General features: G+C 38.4%; 1 protein-coding gene across 1 annotated transcript in view; it reads left to right on the top strand.

Moving 5' to 3' along the window:
* efna5a (ephrin-A5a) overlaps window positions 1-20,003 on the top strand; it is a 61,563-nt gene extending 41,560 nt beyond the window's left edge. Inside the window, exons 2-5 of the mRNA XM_060891036.1 lie at window positions 7,343-7,635; window positions 14,991-15,056; window positions 15,188-15,262; window positions 15,351-20,003. Coding sequence (XP_060747019.1) covers window positions 7,343-7,635; window positions 14,991-15,056; window positions 15,188-15,262; window positions 15,351-15,475 — 559 coding nt within the window. The 3' untranslated portion in view covers window positions 15,476-20,003. The remainder of the gene's footprint in view (window positions 1-7,342; window positions 7,636-14,990; window positions 15,057-15,187; window positions 15,263-15,350) is intronic.
* The last annotated feature ends 1,250 nt before the right edge of the window (window positions 20,004-21,253 follow it).

Below are 21,253 nucleotides of genomic sequence, written 5' to 3'. Positions count from 1 at the left end.
TGTTACGGTGGAAAGAGTTAGGGATGCACTGTAAGTGCTATAATAAGCAAGAAGGAGGGCTGATGCTCAGAGTCTGTAACACAACAGTCATATCTCCATTTCTTGCTGTGCGTGGGGCTAGATGAGGCCCTGTCGTGCCTGTCACTCGACTGGACGGTGTATTAATACATAGCGTCATGTGTGTGTGTCAGCTTTGCTATCTCATCATTCTGCTCTGTTGCTCTTCTGCTTGCAGGGCAAGGCCACTCTCTATGTCCCTTAAAGTAAGAACAGCCAAAGAATTTGTGGTTCTAACAATAGAGTGGTAACTACTGCCGAGCAATAACCCTTTACTGAGACAAAGGGGTAAATGTGGTGGTGTGCCATTTACTGAGTAGCTCTAATCGCTTTAGTCTGTATGCTAAATAAATAACTGTGCATATCTGATGCATTATAGGCCTATATTAATGTGCAGCTGAACTCAGATTCATGTCTAACAAGCTAATCAAGTACAGCCATGATGATAATATGCTCGCTAAATGTCCTTCATCCTCATCAAACAAAAATAGCCCAAATGTAGATTTAATATGTTTCTATTACAGGCTGCAATTGAAGACTTCAAAACGAATACCACAGCAATTGCAGTGTTTTGAGCTGGGGTATTATCTTACGATGTCAATCATGCGACCGCGGCCCATGCAAAAGATTTTCTCAGAACAGCTTGTTGAACTTGGAGCCCTCAGGTCAGGATGTAGATATGAGAGCAGGGTTTTGTGGGATTGTGCTAGAAATGTCCACCTCCTTTAGAGAACACTGTGTTCAAGACCTGGAATGCCCTTGAATCAGAATGAGCTTGCAAAAGCAGCTGACAAAAACAGATTTCCCTGTTCAGATATTACTCACATATTCATTTCATGGTAAAACTGAAAAAATGAAGACTTACTGAGCTTTATTCTAGAGTTTCAAATTTGATTCAAAAACTGTCTGTTTTAGACATAAAAGCTGGTGATAAAATCATTGAGCAATTAAACAGAAATAAAAAGCCAGGTACTGAATTAATTAAGTAGTTACCAAAAATCAAACTATACAATAACATAAAACATGTTGAGGTAATGTAATGCGGTGGAGTTATTTCAGGAAGTGCTTTTTTTCTTACTTATACCTCAATTTTCCAATAAATATATATTTTTAAATGTATTAAACCATTACACAGTATATTTATTAAATATTTAGAGTAGGACCTATAAGGGAGTGTCTACCAAACAATTTAGTTCCCTAACCTAAGCCTTTCTTGATTTTCTTTTTTGACAAAAAGCTCGTAATTTTAGCAAGAATCTGTAGCATAAACTCTTGTCTTTAAGACTTTTCATTTGTATAAATATAAAGTTACAGCATTACCTCTGACTTTTACAACTTGCCAATACTGAAGCCTCCATCCATAAATGTTAAATAAATGTCTCCTTGAACAAAAAACCTTCATCATGCAAATAATTACACCTTTTAATGTGGAGTGAGCACCATCCCTGAGAAAGAGCTCTTACTACAGAAATGCTGACATATTAGAAGGTGTGCATTAAAATAAAGCTGTGATTTGTAGCTGCACTATTGTCAGAGCTGCTGTTATAGAATGTTAATCAACACCTTCTAAACAGTCTGAGTAGAGAGCCTAACAGGGCTACACTATCATCTGCTATTAAATTTGGCTATTTATTATTCACATTTAGGTACTAAATTTAAAGTAGGTAAGAGTGGATTGTAATTTTTAAAGAATTTGGCAATCCTATAAGTTGTTCCCTGTCATGTCCATCCATTAGGTTGTGCTCTGTTTGGAAGAAACTAGGACAGAAGCAGAGGAAGCTGATTTATGGGCAGGTGCTCTGTCCTGCTTTATCACCTATCATCAGATGGAGTTGGTAAATCCTAGTGTTTATGAGAGGAGTATGAGGGACCTGGCCAGGCTAGGGAAGGAGTGGACTTGGCTCATAGACAAAATGTCAGCTGCCAGACTACAGTTTGTCCTTGTTGTCCATCCTGAGCAGTCTGATAGAAAGTCTGTCAGGGGGATGAGTTGTTCCTCAAGAAAAGATGAAAGTTGATCATCTTACAGAACATCTGTTTGAAACCACGTTTCTCAGGTTACTGAACTGTTTGCCAATGAAAAAAAATAAAAGATCAGGTTTCAGACAGGTTTCTGTTTCTGAACCACTGTGATGCATGCTGTATAATCGTCTGCGAGAAAAGTCTGGATTTTATTTGCTAGACTTGTTCTATCTTTCCCGAACCTATTATGCAAAGTTTCTAAATTTAATACGCAAATGTATGAATGCTTCAGAAGATGCCCCATCAAACCTCTCAAAGCTTTCTAATTAGGTTAAAGCTGGTCTTAAGCTGGCAATAAACAGTGCAAAGTGTATAATTGGCAATTATTGGCAACTCTACGATGCACTTTGCCTGAATTTTTCATTTGATATAATCTGGGGTAAAGTTCATGGACCCTCAGCAGTCACAAGGCTTTTATCGTTATGTCTGAATCCAAGTGACCTATGGTAAAAATTAAGTTTAACTAGACTAGATGTCAAATAAGCACACTCTTCAGAATATCAGGCCACACCCATTATAAGTGTCCTCAGATCTGTCCATCTTATGCTACTTTTTGTTTTAAATGAACTGTGAAAAAGAGTGTGCATGAGTGTACGCGTGTGTGTGTGTTTGTGTGTGTGTGTGCTGGCTGAAAGCCCTGTGGGCCAGCCGGCTATCTGATAGAGGAGGTTTTGACAGGCTCTAAGGGGAAAACCTGGACAGGCCAGTAGAGATTGAGGGCACCAGGTGTCTGGGGCCTGGGTATGCTAGGCACTCCGAGGGCGCCCTAAGTTTAGCAGTTACATTACGTTACATGCAATGTTTTTCTGTAGCTGCTGCATTTGTCGAAGATAAAACAGTCTGCCAGCCAACAAGTAGACCACCCTCTCACTCTCTACCAGAATAGATAGCATCCATTTACCTCCACCGATCGATCCAAACTGGACTTTAAAATCACCTCCCCCGGGCAGTATCAATACATGTTGCACTGTTGACAGTTTTTTACATCGGCCACAAATGGCTATCTGAACACCACAGAAAATTAGTGTGGCTTGTTGGTATGAAGCCAGGTTTTGTTACTAGCTCACTGCTTCCTTACTTTAATTGGTTTGCCATTGGCTCGTCTGTGTGTGTGCAGATTTGCCGCAGACCAAAACAAAGCCGTTAGTAGAAGACACTTTTGACATTAAGTTAGACTTGGACTCTTATTTCAACCCATGTTGCTTATTTGTTTTGCTGAAAGGACAATCTGTTCATGTTTGGCAGACCAGGAGATTTACCTTTTCACTGAGTTAATCACACTTCCTGTATCTTAGCAAAGTGCATAACCTTTTAAGACACCCCCAAAGATGGACGACCTAAGGATCGTGCTTTTTAGCCTCCGCTGAATAATAGGGCCTCCATTAAAATAATAAGCTCTTCATGCCCCCTGACCTTTGTTTCTGACCTCACAGGAGACTGGGTGTTCATCAGTCTCACTAGCGTGTATTTTGTGACAGGCACTCTTTCCCATCAATCTAGTTATTGGAGATTGATAGCATACTGAGATGCTTCCTGCTCAGATTGTGCCACTCTAGGTAATGAGTTTTTTTATTTTAGTACAGTGCATCATTTCAAAAGGGCACAAAGCTACGAAAAAACTCAGGGTATGCAGACCGTGAAGGAGCCTTTATGTTCGTTGTGCACTTAAAATTGTGAGACAGCACCATGGAAACTGTGCGTGAAGGTCAGCTGTCAGAATGGTGTGGGTCGGCGTGTGTTGGTTGTCAAGCCTGAGGGTTAACCAAGATGGGAGTGACAGAGTCCTGCTGGGCGGGGAGGCGATAAGTGACACTCACCATGCTGTGGCACACACTCATTGCTAATCAGGGTGACACGAGAACGTTCAGCTTTACCCGCACCATTCAGAATACCTTCTATATATTGTGCATGTAAAACACACACCAATCTCATCCTGACTGATAACGCCATTCCCACTCACTCACACTATCTTTGCCTCCATCGAGATAAGACATTAAGAGGTTCGTCAAGGTTTGTGTTAGTAACCAGAAAGCTGTGGGGTCAAAGGTGATTTGTGACAGTTAAAGATCTATTGGCTCCTGAGAGTGTAAATTCAAATACCAGAACTCCCACCGAGTCATTGGCCCCCTGAGGTCATGCGTTTAAACCCAAGGACCGCCACTGTTCAGCCCTTGAGGATGTTAGTTTGAGTCTCAGAATAGCCAAAGAGCCATTGAGGAACCTCAGCTGCTCTATGCTTAGTTTGCAATCTGCCTGAGCTCAGTGTCACTTTGAATAAAAGCATCTGCCAAGTAAATGAATGTTAATGTTAATGTCATACATCTTTCTTTTCCCTATCTCTGTCAGACAGCCATAAACGATTTATCCCATCTCTGATGTAGTCCTTTTTTCCCATAACTCAAATAGAGACACATCAATGTGTTTTTCATGTAAAGAGCAATATTTCTTGTCTCTGTGTATAGAATTCCAAGAATGAGTCTTTGTTCCATGGGAAATGCACAGAACAAGGGAGCTGTCTTATTTATTCATTTTTTTTCCACCACACCTTCATCTGCCTTTTGAGGCTTTTGCCAAGTACGCCCAGCACGGAGCTCTGGCAGACTATTGTGTGGGTGTAACATTAATGCTTCTGGACAGACATTTGTTTGGAAGCAGAGGATGAGTGATATGTGAAGCGCTGGAAGATGTGCAGTCGCGTCCGCTGGGTGAATGATGGGCCAACTGTGCAAGATCGCTCTAGGCCTGCTCAGGGAGCTGTAATATGAGATGGAAGCCCTCCATCTGTGGCTCTGAAAGGGCCACCGGGCCAAAGGCTTAGCTGACCTGTGCCCAAGGGAGCCCTGTCAGTAATCATCTAAAGAGCTCCCTCTAGAGGCTTGGGAGATTAAGCACTTATTGAGTGAGAGCAGGTGGGCTGAAGGTCTGAACATTCAGCTCTCATCGCAGCTTTATCACAGATTGCTGAGTGATGATCAGTCTTTCTCCTGCTGTCCTGGACCTGAAAAATCATAGTGTGTTTATCACACATTTGACTTCTTAAGGCTTCTCTTCCTTTCCTCCTTTTCCTGTCTTTTTTGATCGCTTCATTGCATTAAATTTTGTTTTGTTTTTTTAAATCTTTGAGTAAGAGTAACCTAAAATGCTCAGTGTGAGATATGTGCTGTTGAAGTACACCACGCAAACATTTAGAATGTTTTTAAATGTTTCTAAATCTAAATAATTTTTTGTTCCATATAAGTAGAAACATTGGTTCACTGCAACAGTCCCAGTACCCCTGCCATTTTTCAATCCATTGTTGAATGTCAGGAATCTGACCTTGTGGTGACCCGCTTTCTGTCATGAAAACACCAGGAGAGCTTTCACAACCAGTCCTCTGCCTTTCTTTATATAGAAGCTTGCCCCGGTCATCACCTTTCCAACCTAGGTCACACAAAGATTTATAGGAAGAAAGGGGATTAACATTATGGCAGTGCTTTGCTACATTTCTGTATTTTGTGTTAAGTAGCAGTGATAGATGGCAAACGTTTTCTATCTTAACGACAAATTGCGATTGCATTGTGTGCTTTATTGACCAGCTGGCATCATCACTCTTCAGCAAATGAATAGAGAAATGAATTAGTGTCATGTTGATAAGTTGTTTGTTTTGTTCCTGTAGTTTAATGTGGTCGGTTCTCTTCAGGAATCACCAGAGCACATCTTATGGTCACTGAAGGCATATAACAGAAGTGATGAATGCTTCAGTGTGATGATGAAAATGTTGCAGTGTGACAACCTTAATCCTCTGCTTTATTGATTTTCTGATATATGACAGGTCCATCTTCTTTGCTTTGGGCTGCATGGCCCAAAGAGTCGAATAATCCTTTGCTGTTTGTTTTCTGGGAATTTTTATTTATTTTTTTTTTTTACACAAACCCTTGCCTCAGTGACCCAGGATAGACATCCACCTAATATCCTAAAGCAAAAAGACCTTATCGGCCTTGCTCTCCTTAATCCTGTATGAAGCGCTGATGGACAAGTGGATGGTTGTGAGCTTTGGCTGGGATCACGTGCTAAATTGAAGCCCTTGGGGTATTGAATAGTTAAAGTAGAGTTTCCCAGGATGCAAATCGCTGCATAGGCGTAATGGACACCAGTTCAGTCAGCATAGCTGTCTCGAGGCTTTGAGACATATGTTGATGATGTCTCGTCAGCGCCTGTCTCGAGCAGAATCACCCTTGCAGGAAATGTAAGCCGTTAATGATTTGGCCGAGAAAATGGCTGACTTTTCACAATTGGTGACCTAGGTTGGATGGAAGAATGGCAATGAAGAAGCTAAAAATCTAAAGATACCACCTAGCCTGTCAAGACCTTATTATGTTTAGTGAAATGCATATGCATGATGTGGAAAATTCTGGGCAATAAAAAGCACTGAAGTTGAAAGAGACAATATTTTTCCTTAGCCTAGTTTTTGCTTTTTTAGTTGGGATGAAGTAGCACCCTGGTGAATAATGGTTCTTGAATGTATCTCCACAAGTTTTGTGCATAATGAGTTTGAAAACACATTCATACACACTCACAAACAGCAGGCACAATCAGTATTCCAGTGGTGCATTTGAAATCCACATAATGATAATCCAAGTGCTCTCGAGCTCCATCTGGGCTCAGTGGTCTTTTATTGTATCTAATGAGTAGAAATCTTTGTGTCGATGCACCAGCAGAGCTTCTGTCCACAGCTGGATCTCAACGTTAACCTCACATTAGTTGTGAGCTGCAGGGTCGCTGCTGGGTGTCTGCTTACCCAAGGTTCTCTTACTGGGTTAAAAACCACCCAAAGCTCTGATGCATCCTTCTGAGCTTCAAAACATCTCAATCCCTCATTGTTTCCTTGTGCATGTCCAGGCACTAGCACATGAGCCCATGCTGTAAGCAAGGAGCTTTTAGATTTGAGACCTGACCCAGGTCAACTCTTCTGCAACATTTTATATCGCCTTGCATCCTTGTTTGTCGTTCACATGTCACCCCATCACCCAAATCTTCTGTTACTTTCACAAAAAACAAGAAGTAAATCTTGGACTAGCAGGTGGCTTCAACAACGCGTTCTCTTAAAAGCCTCATTATTTAAAGACACTTTAAGCTTTAATGTCAAGTGTAGGATTATTCCTCACTACTCATTATTTTAGATTCTTTCATGATATATAGAAATCTTTATATATGACTCATCAATCTCTCTCTTTCCTCTAGCAAGGGATTTTAAAAATGTATGTGCCTTATTCACATTTCCCAGATTTTACCGAGGTGACTACCACCTTGACGTGTGCATCAATGACTACCTGGATGTCTACTGTCCCCACTACATGGACTCGGTGCCGGAGGAGAGGACAGAGCGCTACATGCTGTACATGGTCAACTACGATGGCTACAGCTCCTGTGACCACACAGCGACAGGCTTCAAACGCTGGGAGTGCAATCGCCCTTACTCTCCCACCGGGCCTCTCAAGTTCTCTGAGAAGTTTCAGCTCTTCACACCATTCTCGCTGGGCTTTGAGTTCCGACCAGGCAGAGAATACTACTATATATGTGAGTACAGTCATGCATGAAACCACATAAACTACATAATGCAGATACATACCAGGATTGTTATTAACTAAATGTAAAACTATAACAGACATTTCTGTCACTAAAAACAGGGTAGCTCTCTCATAGCTCCAGGGTCTCTGGTTCGATCCTGATATCAGGTTACTGTTTCTGCAGAGTTTCACATGCTTTCCCCATTTTTTCACATGATTGTGTGTGATTGAGTGTGTGCTTGATGCCCTGCAAAACATTGGTGTCTTATCCAGGGTGTATTCCAGATTCATGGCCTGTTTTTCAGTGGTGTGCTTCAGATCTTACAGGACTCTGACCAAGTTAACGTGAATACTGATGATGACTAAAAAATGAACAAAAAAAAAGTCTATACAAAGGTTGCAACCAAGTGTACAACTGCAAAGTACACCTAAGTGAAAATCAGTAATACAAAATGATCACCAATTGAAACTATAATAATAATAATAATAATAATAATAATAATAATAATAATAATAATAATAATAATAATAATAATAATATAATTGCCAAATCTATTAGCTATTGCTTATTATAACATTACAATCAAGCAAATGTAATATTAAACCTATTTCTAATTACTTCAACTGTACATTTTCTTAATTTCATATTTTATTCTTTCTAGATATAAATGCTTAAAATGATATACCAGATAGTACAAATGCAATTTAAAACTAAAAATGTCTAGAAATAGGTTTAATAATGTATATTGTTACGGTTTTATAATAGGAAATATTACATCAGTGTGACACAAAAACAGAAGCTGAAATGAAAAGAAAAAAAAAGATTTTATGTTTTTTCCTTTTATTTGTCATTCTATCATAATTTTTTTTAGTTCTTATTTTGATGGCCCACATTCTGGTTTCTTTTTGCAATTTGCTATTACTTGCTATGTACAAAACATTAAAGTATAATTTTAACCATTTTTAACTTTTTTAATTTTTAACAACAAAATCTGCTTTTGTGAATGGACACATTCTTGCATTCTCTTAACAACGCTTTAGCCATGACCTCATGTCACATAGGTAAATTTGTAGACAAGCGACTGTTTCCAAGCAAGGAGAAGAAAAGCTGTTGCTGAGAAAAAGTTTGTGCTTCAGCAATCCTGACAAAACAGACTGAAACAAAAACATGAACCCTGGTGGAAAACCGTCTTTCCTGTAAGGGGGTCTCTTGTTACGGCCTTAAAGTTTCAGCTTTCGCCTGCTCGCAAGAGGCCTCTTAAAAACAAGCATCTAAACCCATGTTTTTACAACTGGAGTCAGATCCCTATAGAGCGAGAGGCGGAAGACAAAATAAGATGCAGGAATGGTCTGACTGCCTGGACAGCTCTGGCTCTGGAGACATTCATTTATGCAGGCGCATGCAGGAGATTTGGAATTTGCATGATTCATCCTGATGAACTGACAGATCATGTGGGTTCATAAAAACAATGAGGTTGTTTGTGTGGCATATAAAAAGATTGAGAGAAGGAGAGAAGTGCACAGTAAACAGTGATTAGGTGTGAGATCACAGCAGATCTGAGTGTTTTTTTTTTTTTTCTTTTTTCTTTTTTTTTTTAAATGGTCTTGTATGAAAGGAATTGCCACAATGTAAAACGGAGCTCATTATTCTGAGCCTTTGAGTAAGAGCAGTAAGACGTGTAACCAGTTGAAATGTTGGAGCTGTCAGGTAATCGGAAGGTTTTACAGGAATAGGCAGTGAGAGAATATGAGCCTGTGCACAGCCTACAGTTCTTTCCTGTGTGACTCAGTTTTATGACTCAACAGTTGCGGACTCGCTTTAACAAATAGCCAGTTACTCCGACCTACGGATGCAACCGAAGGGAGGATGAAATAACAAACAATCTGTCAGCAGTCAGGCATTTTTTGGCTCATATTGGAGTGTACAGTGGAGTGTTAAGGTAATCATACACCCACATAGCAGGGAATTTAATTTCAAGCAGAAAGCAACTGCTTAGATTGCAGTCAAGCAGATCGTATCAACGCCAAACATTTCAGAATTGTTTGTAAAAGCGAAAGTGTGTGAGCTAAACAGCTTTGGGCAATTGGCTTACTGCAAGGAGCAAAGCTATTAATTGTCAGCAACTACATTTTCCATAGTAATGCAATATTATGAGAATTAAGGAGCAATATTGATATTCAATGTACATATTCATGTCCTGAAGCCAGTACACATTTGATCCACCAGGATTAGCATTACAGATATTTATTTACAACATTTAGCATTAAAGTGTTCTTAAATGGGCCATCATTCTGCAGTAAGGAGTAACACAAATAATAGATGAAAAGATTCAACAATAATTTTATCAAAGTAAAATAACAGCATCTTATGAGAAATAATTTAAGAATCTGCTCAATGCTAATCATTTTTGTAGTTCAGCTAACATTTAATGTAGTGTGTGCCTAGATAAACTTTGTTTAATGGTTAAACTTAGATGAAAGAATGTAAGCTACAATTTTCTTAACTGTAAATAGTAGTTTGCCTGCATATTTAAGACTGCCAATTTAGCACTAAATCAGACCCACAGTTACTTATTAGTTGACATTCGTAACCTGTCTATTTTTATTGTATTTTGTTAGCTGAGAAATCCTGCCTGATGCCTTGTAGCTGTGATTTTGTATGTGTCCTTCTTTGTTTAGTTGGATTTACACTTTTCTGTGTCTGCATGAACAACACTGTGTGCCTTTGTTACAGCCAGTGATGGTTAATCACTGCGAGTGAGAGGTCGCTCTTGCAGAGCCTGAGGGCGACACATTCAGCCTCAGAGCTGTCAGTCACAGGTCCGGCCTGTTCAGGAAGCGATCAGTAGGGATCAGAAGGCTGGCCCCTGCAGGGTCAAAAGTGACCATGTTCCGATGGATGCGGTCGAATTTTTGATTCCTGAATGGCTTAGGGCAGCATGTTTTTCCAATATGGTATGGGTGGAAGTCTGATCTTAATCTGGGAGGATTGAAATCCAATTTCAAGGGAGTTTTTTTGTCTCTCCAAACTTCTGTGTTGTATGAGGAGTGAAGTGGGGGTTTGTTAAAGGAGCTGATGGTGGCGCTCTCTGTCTGATACGAGCTTGCTTCAAAAGAATCCGTGCACTATCATGTTAAAATCTGCTCATATTTCTACTGAAGACTTAAGATATGGCATCCTTTAATGAGTGACCACATTTGACTTTATGTTGTGTTTTCAGCACATAAGAATGTGGCGTAACAGAAGACAGCAGGGCGCCTTATCTTACAGATGGGCATTAATCCATATTTTTATCATTCATCAGACCTCTCAGTTTCATATCGTCTGATCTCATAGCTGAAATAGTGTTTGCGAGTCTTTAAGTCTTACTTGTGGATGCATAGGTATGTTCTAGCTGTAATGTCTGTTATGTGAGTCTGGAGAAATTAAGAAGCTGCTCAGGCTTTGGCAGCATGCAGTGGCCTTGAGTCTGGGTTAGTTGCATCTTGAGTTGTGTCTGAACTTGCACGGTGAGATAAGTTACATGATCCAGGGTTCAACAAGGCAAAGGTATAATTTCAGTGATGGAGTGGACTCAAGTGTCTTTTATGCAACACCCGCATAATTATCTTAATGCAGTATGGACTGGGATGTTGATAGCTGTTCTTTTTCACTATTGCAAATTCGGAAAGGTAAATGAAGGCACTGGGAGTCTGTCGTTCCTCTGTAAGCATGACAGGTACCACTTAAAACAGGAATGAAAAATTGAAGGAAGTAATTTGGCCTAAATAACCAGTGACATCCTGTAACTGAAGAAAGAGTCTCAGTGTGTACTGTAAAAGTAGCAAAAGATGGTAATGAATAGAAGGCACTGCAAGACCCACCCAGAGCAGTGCCAGATTTCTAATGGGATGTTTCCAATCAGCGCTGGGTTTCTGCTTTGAATATGGCTGGACTCGAGACATAAGGCAAAAGTAAAAAGTAAATATTCTTGTGGGGACACGATTAGGGGTTTACAAACCGCCAGTTGTGTCCCTGTAGACAGAACATAAGTGCTTTGATTTAACCCATCCTCTTCCCACAGTATGGAAGGAAGGATGAAAGGCGAGACAGCAGACAGATTAAGAGCAGCTGGAGACCCCACGCAGCAGAGAATCATGGGGGTCAGGGCTGGCAGCAACGCACTGCATTCTGGGAATATACACAGGCTTCAGGGATTATGTCCACAGTTTACATGCACATAGACGTCTGGTTGTAATATTAGCTCATACATCTATACCTAATTGTTCAGATTATGTTTCTTTCAGCCCTGACTTGTTTGATGCCCGAGGTTTGCTTTTTTAAGTCTGTTTTTCTGTACCAGACCCACCTCAAACCACACTGATTTGTAGTTTATCCAATAAGGAATTTGCTATGTCATCTATTAACACAAATTAATGTCCTTCACTGTAACTCTGGAACGTTATAGAAACAATCATTTTGAAAAACTAGAATCTTTAAGTTTTCACTTTTTGCTTAATGCTTCCCCTTGAGAGTCTTGTCTACCAAAGTTTTCATGGGCAATTTTATGTGAAAGCTGGAAGTAAAATGAATAGTAATAAAGTTCAGTTTAAGTCTCGATCAGCTGTCTTCACATCTTCTTTGAGGTCTCTCCTGACTTGCTACGGGTATAAGATCCTGTCCATACCGCATACAATGGAAGTCCATTTTCAGGAATAAAGAAAATCGAATCAAAGTTTGAACATGGTCATGTTTGACTCAGTATTCTATCTTTGTAGACAAAACAACCTGCAGAACCACACCCTCTTTTATTTATACAGGACAGTTATTATAGACATCGCTCAGTGAAAATAATTGAAATACAATAGGTCTGACGAACTTTTGTATATTTGTAATTACCGACTCTTTCTGCTGTAGTACCAATCTAAATATTGATATTCTCAGCAACAACACAATCTAAACAGGTACTGAATTTACTATAGCTAAATAAACAGTCCTTATGGGAAATGTTTTAATGCTGTAGATATTTGCATGAAATACCACTTGTAAATTATTCAGACGGATAGCCGTCGTAGATCTGACTCTAGCAGTGGCATTGATTGAATGGAGGACGTTTGTATATCGTCAGTCCAGATCTTTGCCTAACAGGTGTGGTGCTTATCACCTGTCATCTGCAGCTGTCGATGTTATTAGCACCCAATAGGACTTTAAGTAGCAGGCGTTGATGTATATAGTAACCAATCATGATTTAGAGGCAGGTGGAAAGATCATGTGACCTCTATTAGAGGTCATAAAGGTCAGAGGCACTGTAATTGTCCCTCATATCTATGTTTAAAAGCATTTTGTTTGTTTTAGTCGGGACCAAAACAGGCAGTTTTTAAAATGCATTCATATGAACTAAAACTATGTAAACTAATTGAATCAGTAGTTGTCTATTGTTTAGCAGATAGTTCTGTGTGAAGTGTCATTGAATGGAGGCATTGATTTGAAATGTTTTTTTATTTCTCATTAAACAGTCACCTTTACTTCTTGTGAGATCTGTGAAAGAAATAGTCTCTCTCTCTCTCTAGATTCCACGACCCTCATTTGCATTAACTCCTGACAGCAGGAGATTACATTACCTGGTGCACAAAGAGAGGGTGGGCAGTGAAGCAGCCTCTCTCCCTGCTCCTTTTTTAAGCACTAATAGGCTTTCTTTTATGGAAAGAACAAATTGAGAAACATGGCCCGTGGCTGACAGGCCAGTAGATACAGAATAGTCGATGTAGAACTGTCTGTGTATATGGCCAGGAAATGAAATGAATGCTGATTGCGTTTCCCTTTGAGACCTGTGTGCTCACAGCGGCATTTAAATGAGACCTGGAACATGTACAGAGCTTGTGACATTAGCAGCTCTGCTTAGGTAGGTAATGGCTCAGAGGAGACAGAGAGTACTCCAGTATCAAAGTGCATTTGCAATGGGTTTGTTTTCTATCACTTCGCCACTCATGGTACATCACAGCACATTAGCAAGGCAGAAAAAAAGTGTTTCTAGCTGAGGACAGAATAGTTCTTATAATGCAGTCGTTTTACTCTTCAGAAGTTGTTCTCAATACATTCACAACATTTATTTAAAAGTTTTTTGTTTTTTTTAGTATTTAAGACCATTTTCATTTACGCATTGATTCCTTTATTCTTTTTCCCTTTCTTTTATTCATCTTCATTTATTCATAATGTAAATTCAAAATGGATCACATCTACTGTATGCTGCATTTTTATATAGGCTGCATTGTGGCATATTCACTGTTAATTGAACATACTGTAAATTTTAAATTTCATTGAATCTTCAGACACGTACAAATCAGTCATGTCTTCTTGAAGTGCTGCTCATGCTTTGTCAGAGGGAAGCATACCACGCTTAAAAGATAATGCCATCCACCATTTCCCCTGTACATGAACTTAAATTCCCCGTGATTTGATATTGTTGGTTATTTCTTGGACTCCTGGCTATGATAGCTTTGGCATCTCCGGGATTTGGACTTGGATTTGTTTGGAAGTTTGGAAGTAATGTTTCTGGAAGACATCTTTAGAAATTGATCCTTGCATAATAAGTGATCTCTCTAAATCAAAGAGAAAATTTTATTTATTCTATTTTTTAATATGTATTACCTGAGATTTTTCTGCTGCTCATATTATAAAAGGTAATATATTCCACAATCTTTCCAGATGTGACCGATTGACATCAATGATGTGATTGACAGGATTAAAATCCAAAAGATGCTTCTTTAGTAATTAGATTATTCTGCCTCCCCATTTAACACTAATCCAATACAAATTCAGTTTAAGTGTTTAGCTAATTCAGAAAAAAATTGTTTTCCCGACAGTGAAAAAGCTTAAGATTCAAAGTTTGGGAAATGATACAGCCTTCTTTAGTGGTGTTCAAAACTGCAAAACTTTGACAGGGCCATTTGAGTATTTGTTAAGTATATATTTTTTCAAGGGTGAATTAAATTGAGTTAGAGTGATGAAAGCAAGCCAAACCCTCATATAATTTGTATCCTGCATACATTTGATTTTTCCTGCTGAATTCCAATACGCAGCTGTCCAGACCCAAATTCTTAGGCGCTTTATAAATTCAAAAACAGTTTAATTGTCCATGTTACTTATTCACATAGTTTTGTCTTGTGTGTTTTCATTGTTCCTTTGTCAAAAATAATCTTCATGTCAGTTTTGACTTTTCTTCCACACACTATTTTCATCACTTTACAATCACAGAGGCCCAAGCGGCCACTTTTTAGCCCGGGTTATTTAGGGTTAAATATTTTACAGTAAACAGAAATTCTGTGACTTCACATGTGGCTTGGATTCAGCGAATCTAGTAGTAAACATCTTAATTGTTTCCACAGCCTCCACGGTCGCTGAGAATGGGAGAAAGACCTGCCTGAGGCTGAAAGTTTTTGTCAGACCAGCAAGTAAGTTTTACGAGCTCCCTGTGGGGTTCATTTAGCACTGTTTCTTCTTATCAAGACTGGAATAAGACTGATGAAACGATGACATCATGATGCCTGTCCTAATAGCAGCCTGTTTTATGTTTCTCTTACAGACAACTGCGTGAAAACCGTCAGCGTTCATGACCGGGTCTTTGACGTCAATGACAGTAACTCAATAGAGCCCAGAGGTTTGTATGCTCATTTACTTTTCCTTTGCAGGTTTTTGTGATCTGTTTTCTTGAATCTTCATTAAAAAAAATTCCCATCTACTTTTAGACGATACAAGCCACGAATCTGCCGAGCCATCCCGAGGGGACGTCAATTCTGCTGGACGTGTACATATGGCTGGTCTCCCGCTAGTCTCGGCCCTGATCATCCTCATCTCTCACATATCATTATAGCGGCCTACGTGAGCGTGGGTGCAGTAACAGGTCCCAATCTTAACGCAGAGGAGGACTCTTAAAAGAGCACTTTTTTAAAAGTAGACATCAGACGTCCTCATTATCTCCACTGAGATTCAGAACATGTACCTCTAATGAGGAGATGCCAGAACGCCAGTCGATGTGAGTGGGATCTTCTCATCCGGGATTCATTACAGGAAGGATCTTGGAGGATATCGGTACACTACCCAGATACATGTATATGCATACACACATCTTCTTTCATCAAGCAATGACTTACCTTAAAACGGAAGGTTGAAAAGACTTATATACTCATTAGTTTTTTGGGGTTTTTTGGACATTATATTTGTAAAAGCAATGGCAGACTCCCATCAACAAGAGCCAGATGACTAATTTCTGGAAGCATGGGAACATTTTGGACACAACTATGTACAGGACTGATGGAGAACTGGTTTCAGAGTGTACCTTTTAAAAAAAAAAACAGAAAGAGATCATTTTTAATGGGACGAGTCTTTACCTGAGGACTTTATTGTTGTTTTTAAGAAGTTTTCTTATATAAAAAGAAATAAGCACTCGTCTGTTTTGTACATTGTGTACAGTTTAAAAAGCAGAATACAAAGTGGAGACTGTATTCTTGAAGTGAAAAAGTGATCAAGTGTAGTAGCAACAGTGGTATTTTGCTATAGAGTTTGAAGCCTCACTGATCAGTTGTTTAAATTAATATACAGTACATATTTGTTTGACAAAAGCATTTCCCCCTATTTATTACTCATTATTTCACCCACAACCACTGCAGCTAATAGTGAGGTTTCACCCTGCGTTCACACTAGCAATCAGCAGTGTACAGTAGGTGTGGCCTGTCTAGCTTGTTGAAGTAAGCAGTAATACACTGGGGTACATGATGTTATGGGAAAATAATCAGCAATGGGATGGAGTGATGTGACATGACACAGTGGATTATTTTCCTGTAGCAGCATGTACTTTTATCCTCTTTATGCCACAGAGATTTGCCAACTACACTTCTTTTAAGAACAACACTTTTTGTACTTTTTATCCATTTATAGTTACATTTAATGTTGTTGAACATCCACAAAGTTAATTCCTGTTATCACTTAACATGCTGTTTTTTTCTCTTTTGAAGTTAATAAGATAAAAAATCAAAGCTTGTCATGTTACTGAGGAACCACAAAGCAGAAACGAAAAATCTAAAAGACTTTCCTGTGTCGGAAACCTTAAACTTACACCTTCACGTCTGAATGTTACAAAGCGCTAGAGACTTCATTCCATAAATATTAAATAAACATCTCCTTATAGAAACCATCTACTTAACAGCGATTACACTTTTTTTGCCTGCATTTTTTATGACTTTTTTTTTTTTTTCATTTTAAGGTGATATGGCATGTCCAACATGAAAGTCCCTGTGAATTGGCTGTTACAGTATAAACGCTAATGTAATAGACATTAGAGCATTAACATAAACATGCAATTTGCAGCTGCACTACGGTCAGGGTTGTTGTATAAAAGATTAATCAACATCTCTGACAAATCAGAACTAAGAAATGGTTACTGCTGTAGTATAAGCACTGATCACAAATGGTACTAGACAATTGTACAGTTAACTGTATACACATAACTTCTGTTTAGGGCAATGATTCAAATGTGACTGCTGGGCCCTTGAGCAAGGCTCTTAACAATCAATTGCTTAGCTGTGTGAAAGAGATAACTGTAAGTTGCAGTGGTTAATGGTATCTGCCAAATGTTAAAAATCTTTTACGTTTTCTCCAAATGCTTTTGATTAGAAAGGAACTGAATTTAGTTGAGAGATAGACGAGACACTGGCCAATCCTGACAAATGACTGGTCCATGAAATTTACAGAACACAATCACTTACTTAATGCCTTATATATAAAATCACACACATATCCACCATACAGTAAATTGTTTTGGGACATTTTGTCGTTCTTTAGTTGTGTCTTAAAGCACAGCTGATATTACTCTGCACACATGTTGTAGCGCATACTTTCGACACAGGATTTAATTTCTCACTAATTTTAACTAAAAAACTATAAAACTAAATCCCAATTATTTTTTTGCAGTCAGTAGAATCACAGCTTTGTCGTATATGACTTGCACAGGAAATAATTTGGTTGCTTGCTTGTGTGAACACAAGGTCATTAAATATATATTTTTTAAGAAAAAACAAGCAAATAAGCCGAGTTAGATGTTAGGACAGGTTGACATCTTTTTTATCGGTCCATTCAACTGGGTCCACATTGACTAAATGATTGATTTACAATTTACAGCTAACTAAGCATTAACCTAAATCCTATGATGGGATATTCTGAATATTTTAATGCTAAGTGATTATCACCTGCTGCACACAAACCAAACCAAAACAAAACAATAAAACATAACACCATGCGCCATCTGCACACAGTTTAAAGCATCGGGAAACGTTCTAATATCTCGAGTAAGTGTAAAAATCATTTTCTTAAAGACATATAAAAGAATATTTAACACCTCCAAGTTTCGCTTTCAGCTTCTTAAAGACATAAACATGATATGTGAATGGGGAGGTGATGCTGACAAAGCATTACACTGTAGCCGGCCCTGGTGGCAGCTGGAGGCCTGGAGTGATTTAATAGACTGTTTGAAGTCGTCCAGGATGACAGGAATGCAGGCCACATACTGTGGCCTCATGTGGGTCATTTCTGGAATTAAAAATCGACTTGCGCGTCAGACCGCACCGGTGTCCACTTCAGTGGTAGGCTAACGTCACTGGCACGAACTCGAACAAGTGGGGAAGGGGACAAATGTCTTTGTTGCGATCGATAGTAGTGGCTTTGCAGATTGAATAAAATTCTATATTGAATAAAATATTTGCCTCGGTCTCTGTGCTGGTTCAGATTTTCTTCACAATTTACAGTTAGAGTGTGAGTGACTAAAAAGATAAAAGAAAGATGTCCAATTAAATATTAAAGGACTACAATTTTAACCTTACAACAAATCATCCATGTTTGATGTTGCTTTTTAAACATAACTAATATAATCAACAAGTACATGGATTTTATAACCAATCAGTTGGTCCTCGCCTAAACTGCAGTCACATTTGCAATATAAAGTTTTACAAAATAGTCTAAATTGTAAGGTTGGAATATTTAGAGTAATTATCATTAGTTTAAAATGATTAATTTTTCACTATTTAATGAGTTAATAAAATCTCATTCCTTTCAGCATCAAGAGATCAACCGTTTATAGCCTTGCCATTTTTTCCAATTTTATGTTGAGCTACAGTAAACAACAAATAGAACAACTCAACAAATGCTAAAATAGAAGTTGAAATTTTTTTATTGAAATGAAACAAATTTATTGATTGGTGATTGATTGCAGTGTGCTGCTTTAACAAAATCTTGTTTTTTTTTTTTTTTGTTTGTTTGTTTTTTTATAACATAGGAGAATATCGATCCTAATTTTATGGATACTGTGTATCCGTAGGTTGTCTATGTGATATATGATATACAGTGATTATAGGAGTGAGACGTTTAACATACAAAAAAAGATGATAAATTACAGTGTTCATGAACATGTTCCTTTCTTTTATATGTGATGCTGGTGATTTTCCTGTGCATGATTTTAGTGGTGTGTTGGATCACTGAACTATGGATCAGTAACACGAGTGGGTGGTTTTTCCTTTCTATGCAGGTGGATATGAAGCTTGCAGAAGAAATGGATGCAGGACAGCCATGATCTTTAACATGACAGCATGTAGAATGCTTGTGAAGCAATACATGACAAATTTACGATGTTCGTTCATTCGTTCGTTCATTTGTTCATTTGTCCTTTAATTTTTAGTAACTTCTTTATCCCGGTCATGGTTATGGTGGCTTATATGACTTATTTGTTAACATTTTTGGAAATCTTGTCCACTAAGTTAGAAAATATTGGACAAGTGAAAATAATAGCCATGTAGTCAATACAGTTTGACATTAATCGTGAATTAGCCTTATTAAATAAGAAGAAGCAATGCATCTTCAAAGTCCTTCAACTCCAAAACCTGCAACATTGCAAAATTTCCCTGTGATATGACATCAATGGGGTTCAGTGTTGACTGTAACTGGTCTCTACATTTCTGGATAAAGGAAAAGCTTGTTAAAGGAGTAACGAAATGACAGCAGAATGATAATGATGGTGATGATGATGATGATGATGATGATGATGATGATGTTTTAACTTTAACCAAGCATGAGTCATTGCACCCATGATTGTTTTTGATTGTTGCATTTCCCCTTAGCACTGTAACATGATCACTTAATATGTAGATTCACACTCACCTGTTTCAGACATGGGCCATCTTCAAGAAGTCTGGCTCGGTTCCTCTGCACGCTGGTCAGCTTTACCTGATGCTTGAGATCTTCTGCTTTATGTAACACACATTTTTATATCCTCAAATGCCATTGTTTGTAAATACACTTGTCAGAGCAGCTAAAACTAATTAAAAAAGATTCAATAAATCTGTCATTGTTGTAAATGTGTCTCTGTTGATGTCTCTCCATAACTCTGTTGATGTTCAATTCAATTCAATTAAAATATTTGTATAGCGCTTTTTACAATTGACATTGTCTCAAAGCAGCTTTACAGAACTCAAACATAGAACAAAAGGTTAATATAAAGAATAATATAAAGATTAATAGAATATAAAATTCAAGATTAATATTAGATATATATGTGTATGTATTTATCCCCAATGAGCAAGTCTGAGGTGACTCAGGCAGCAGTGGCAAGGAAAAACTCCCTTAGTTGGTAAAGGAAGAAACCCTGAGAGCAACCAGACTCAAAGGGGAACCCATCCACACTGGAAGGTGTGATTATAAATATACAGTCTGACAAATGTTGTATTGATGCAAAAGATCACATGGAGTTCACATCTCCTCTATAGTATCGCAGAGTCCAATTGGAGCTGGTAGATCTCTAGATGCCTCAGGATTCTCAGAGTCGGCCTCATCTCAGTGGAGGTCCAAAATGGTCCAGTGGTCCAGTGGATGTCTCTCCAAAACAAACAAACGAAAAAACATCTAAGCTGAGATAAAGATGACTTCTATGACTTCTGTGACCCATACTCAGAATTCGTTCTCTGCATTTAACACATCCAAAGTGCACACACAGCAGTGAACACACACACAGCAGTGAACACACACCCGGAGCAGTGGCAGCCATTTATGATGCTATGATGTCACCAGGATGAGTTCATAAAATGCTATGAGTATGAGTTCATAGTCTCTAGCATTCCACCTCACAACAAATCAGTTTTATTGCATTTATATGAGATATTCTGGATGGAGATTTGGTGTTTGTGTATAAAATTCAGCAGTATATCAGAATAATTTCATATGAGATGAAGGAGAAGCAGTGTGTGCTCTTTGTCACATATCACATGCAATATACTGTTTTCACTCCCATTGAGTCACTCCATATTTACTGTACAAAAAATGTAAAGCTCAACTTTGTCACAATACTGGACATGCCCACATCTAATCACCAATGGTTTCTGTCACTCGTGTGGCCAGAAATGTTACTGTAATCGAATAGTTTCTAGTTGCTGTGTACGTGTGTGAATGTCACTTAATTTTTTCTATTAGTTATTCAGTTCAGAACCCTACAGAAGGTTTGTCTGTGACATTAAGGTTTCATTAATATTATGGTTAAAGCATTTAAAAAGATTAAGGAACCTATTTTCACACAAGTAGAGCTGTATTAGAAGGGGAGAGTTGATTCAAAGAG

This window comes from Tachysurus vachellii, chromosome 17, assembly GCF_030014155.1.
Source record: "Tachysurus vachellii isolate PV-2020 chromosome 17, HZAU_Pvac_v1, whole genome shotgun sequence".
NCBI classification, from domain to species: Eukaryota; Metazoa; Chordata; class Actinopteri; order Siluriformes; family Bagridae; genus Tachysurus; species Tachysurus vachellii.
This window is presented reverse-complemented; position numbering and strand designations above follow the sequence as displayed.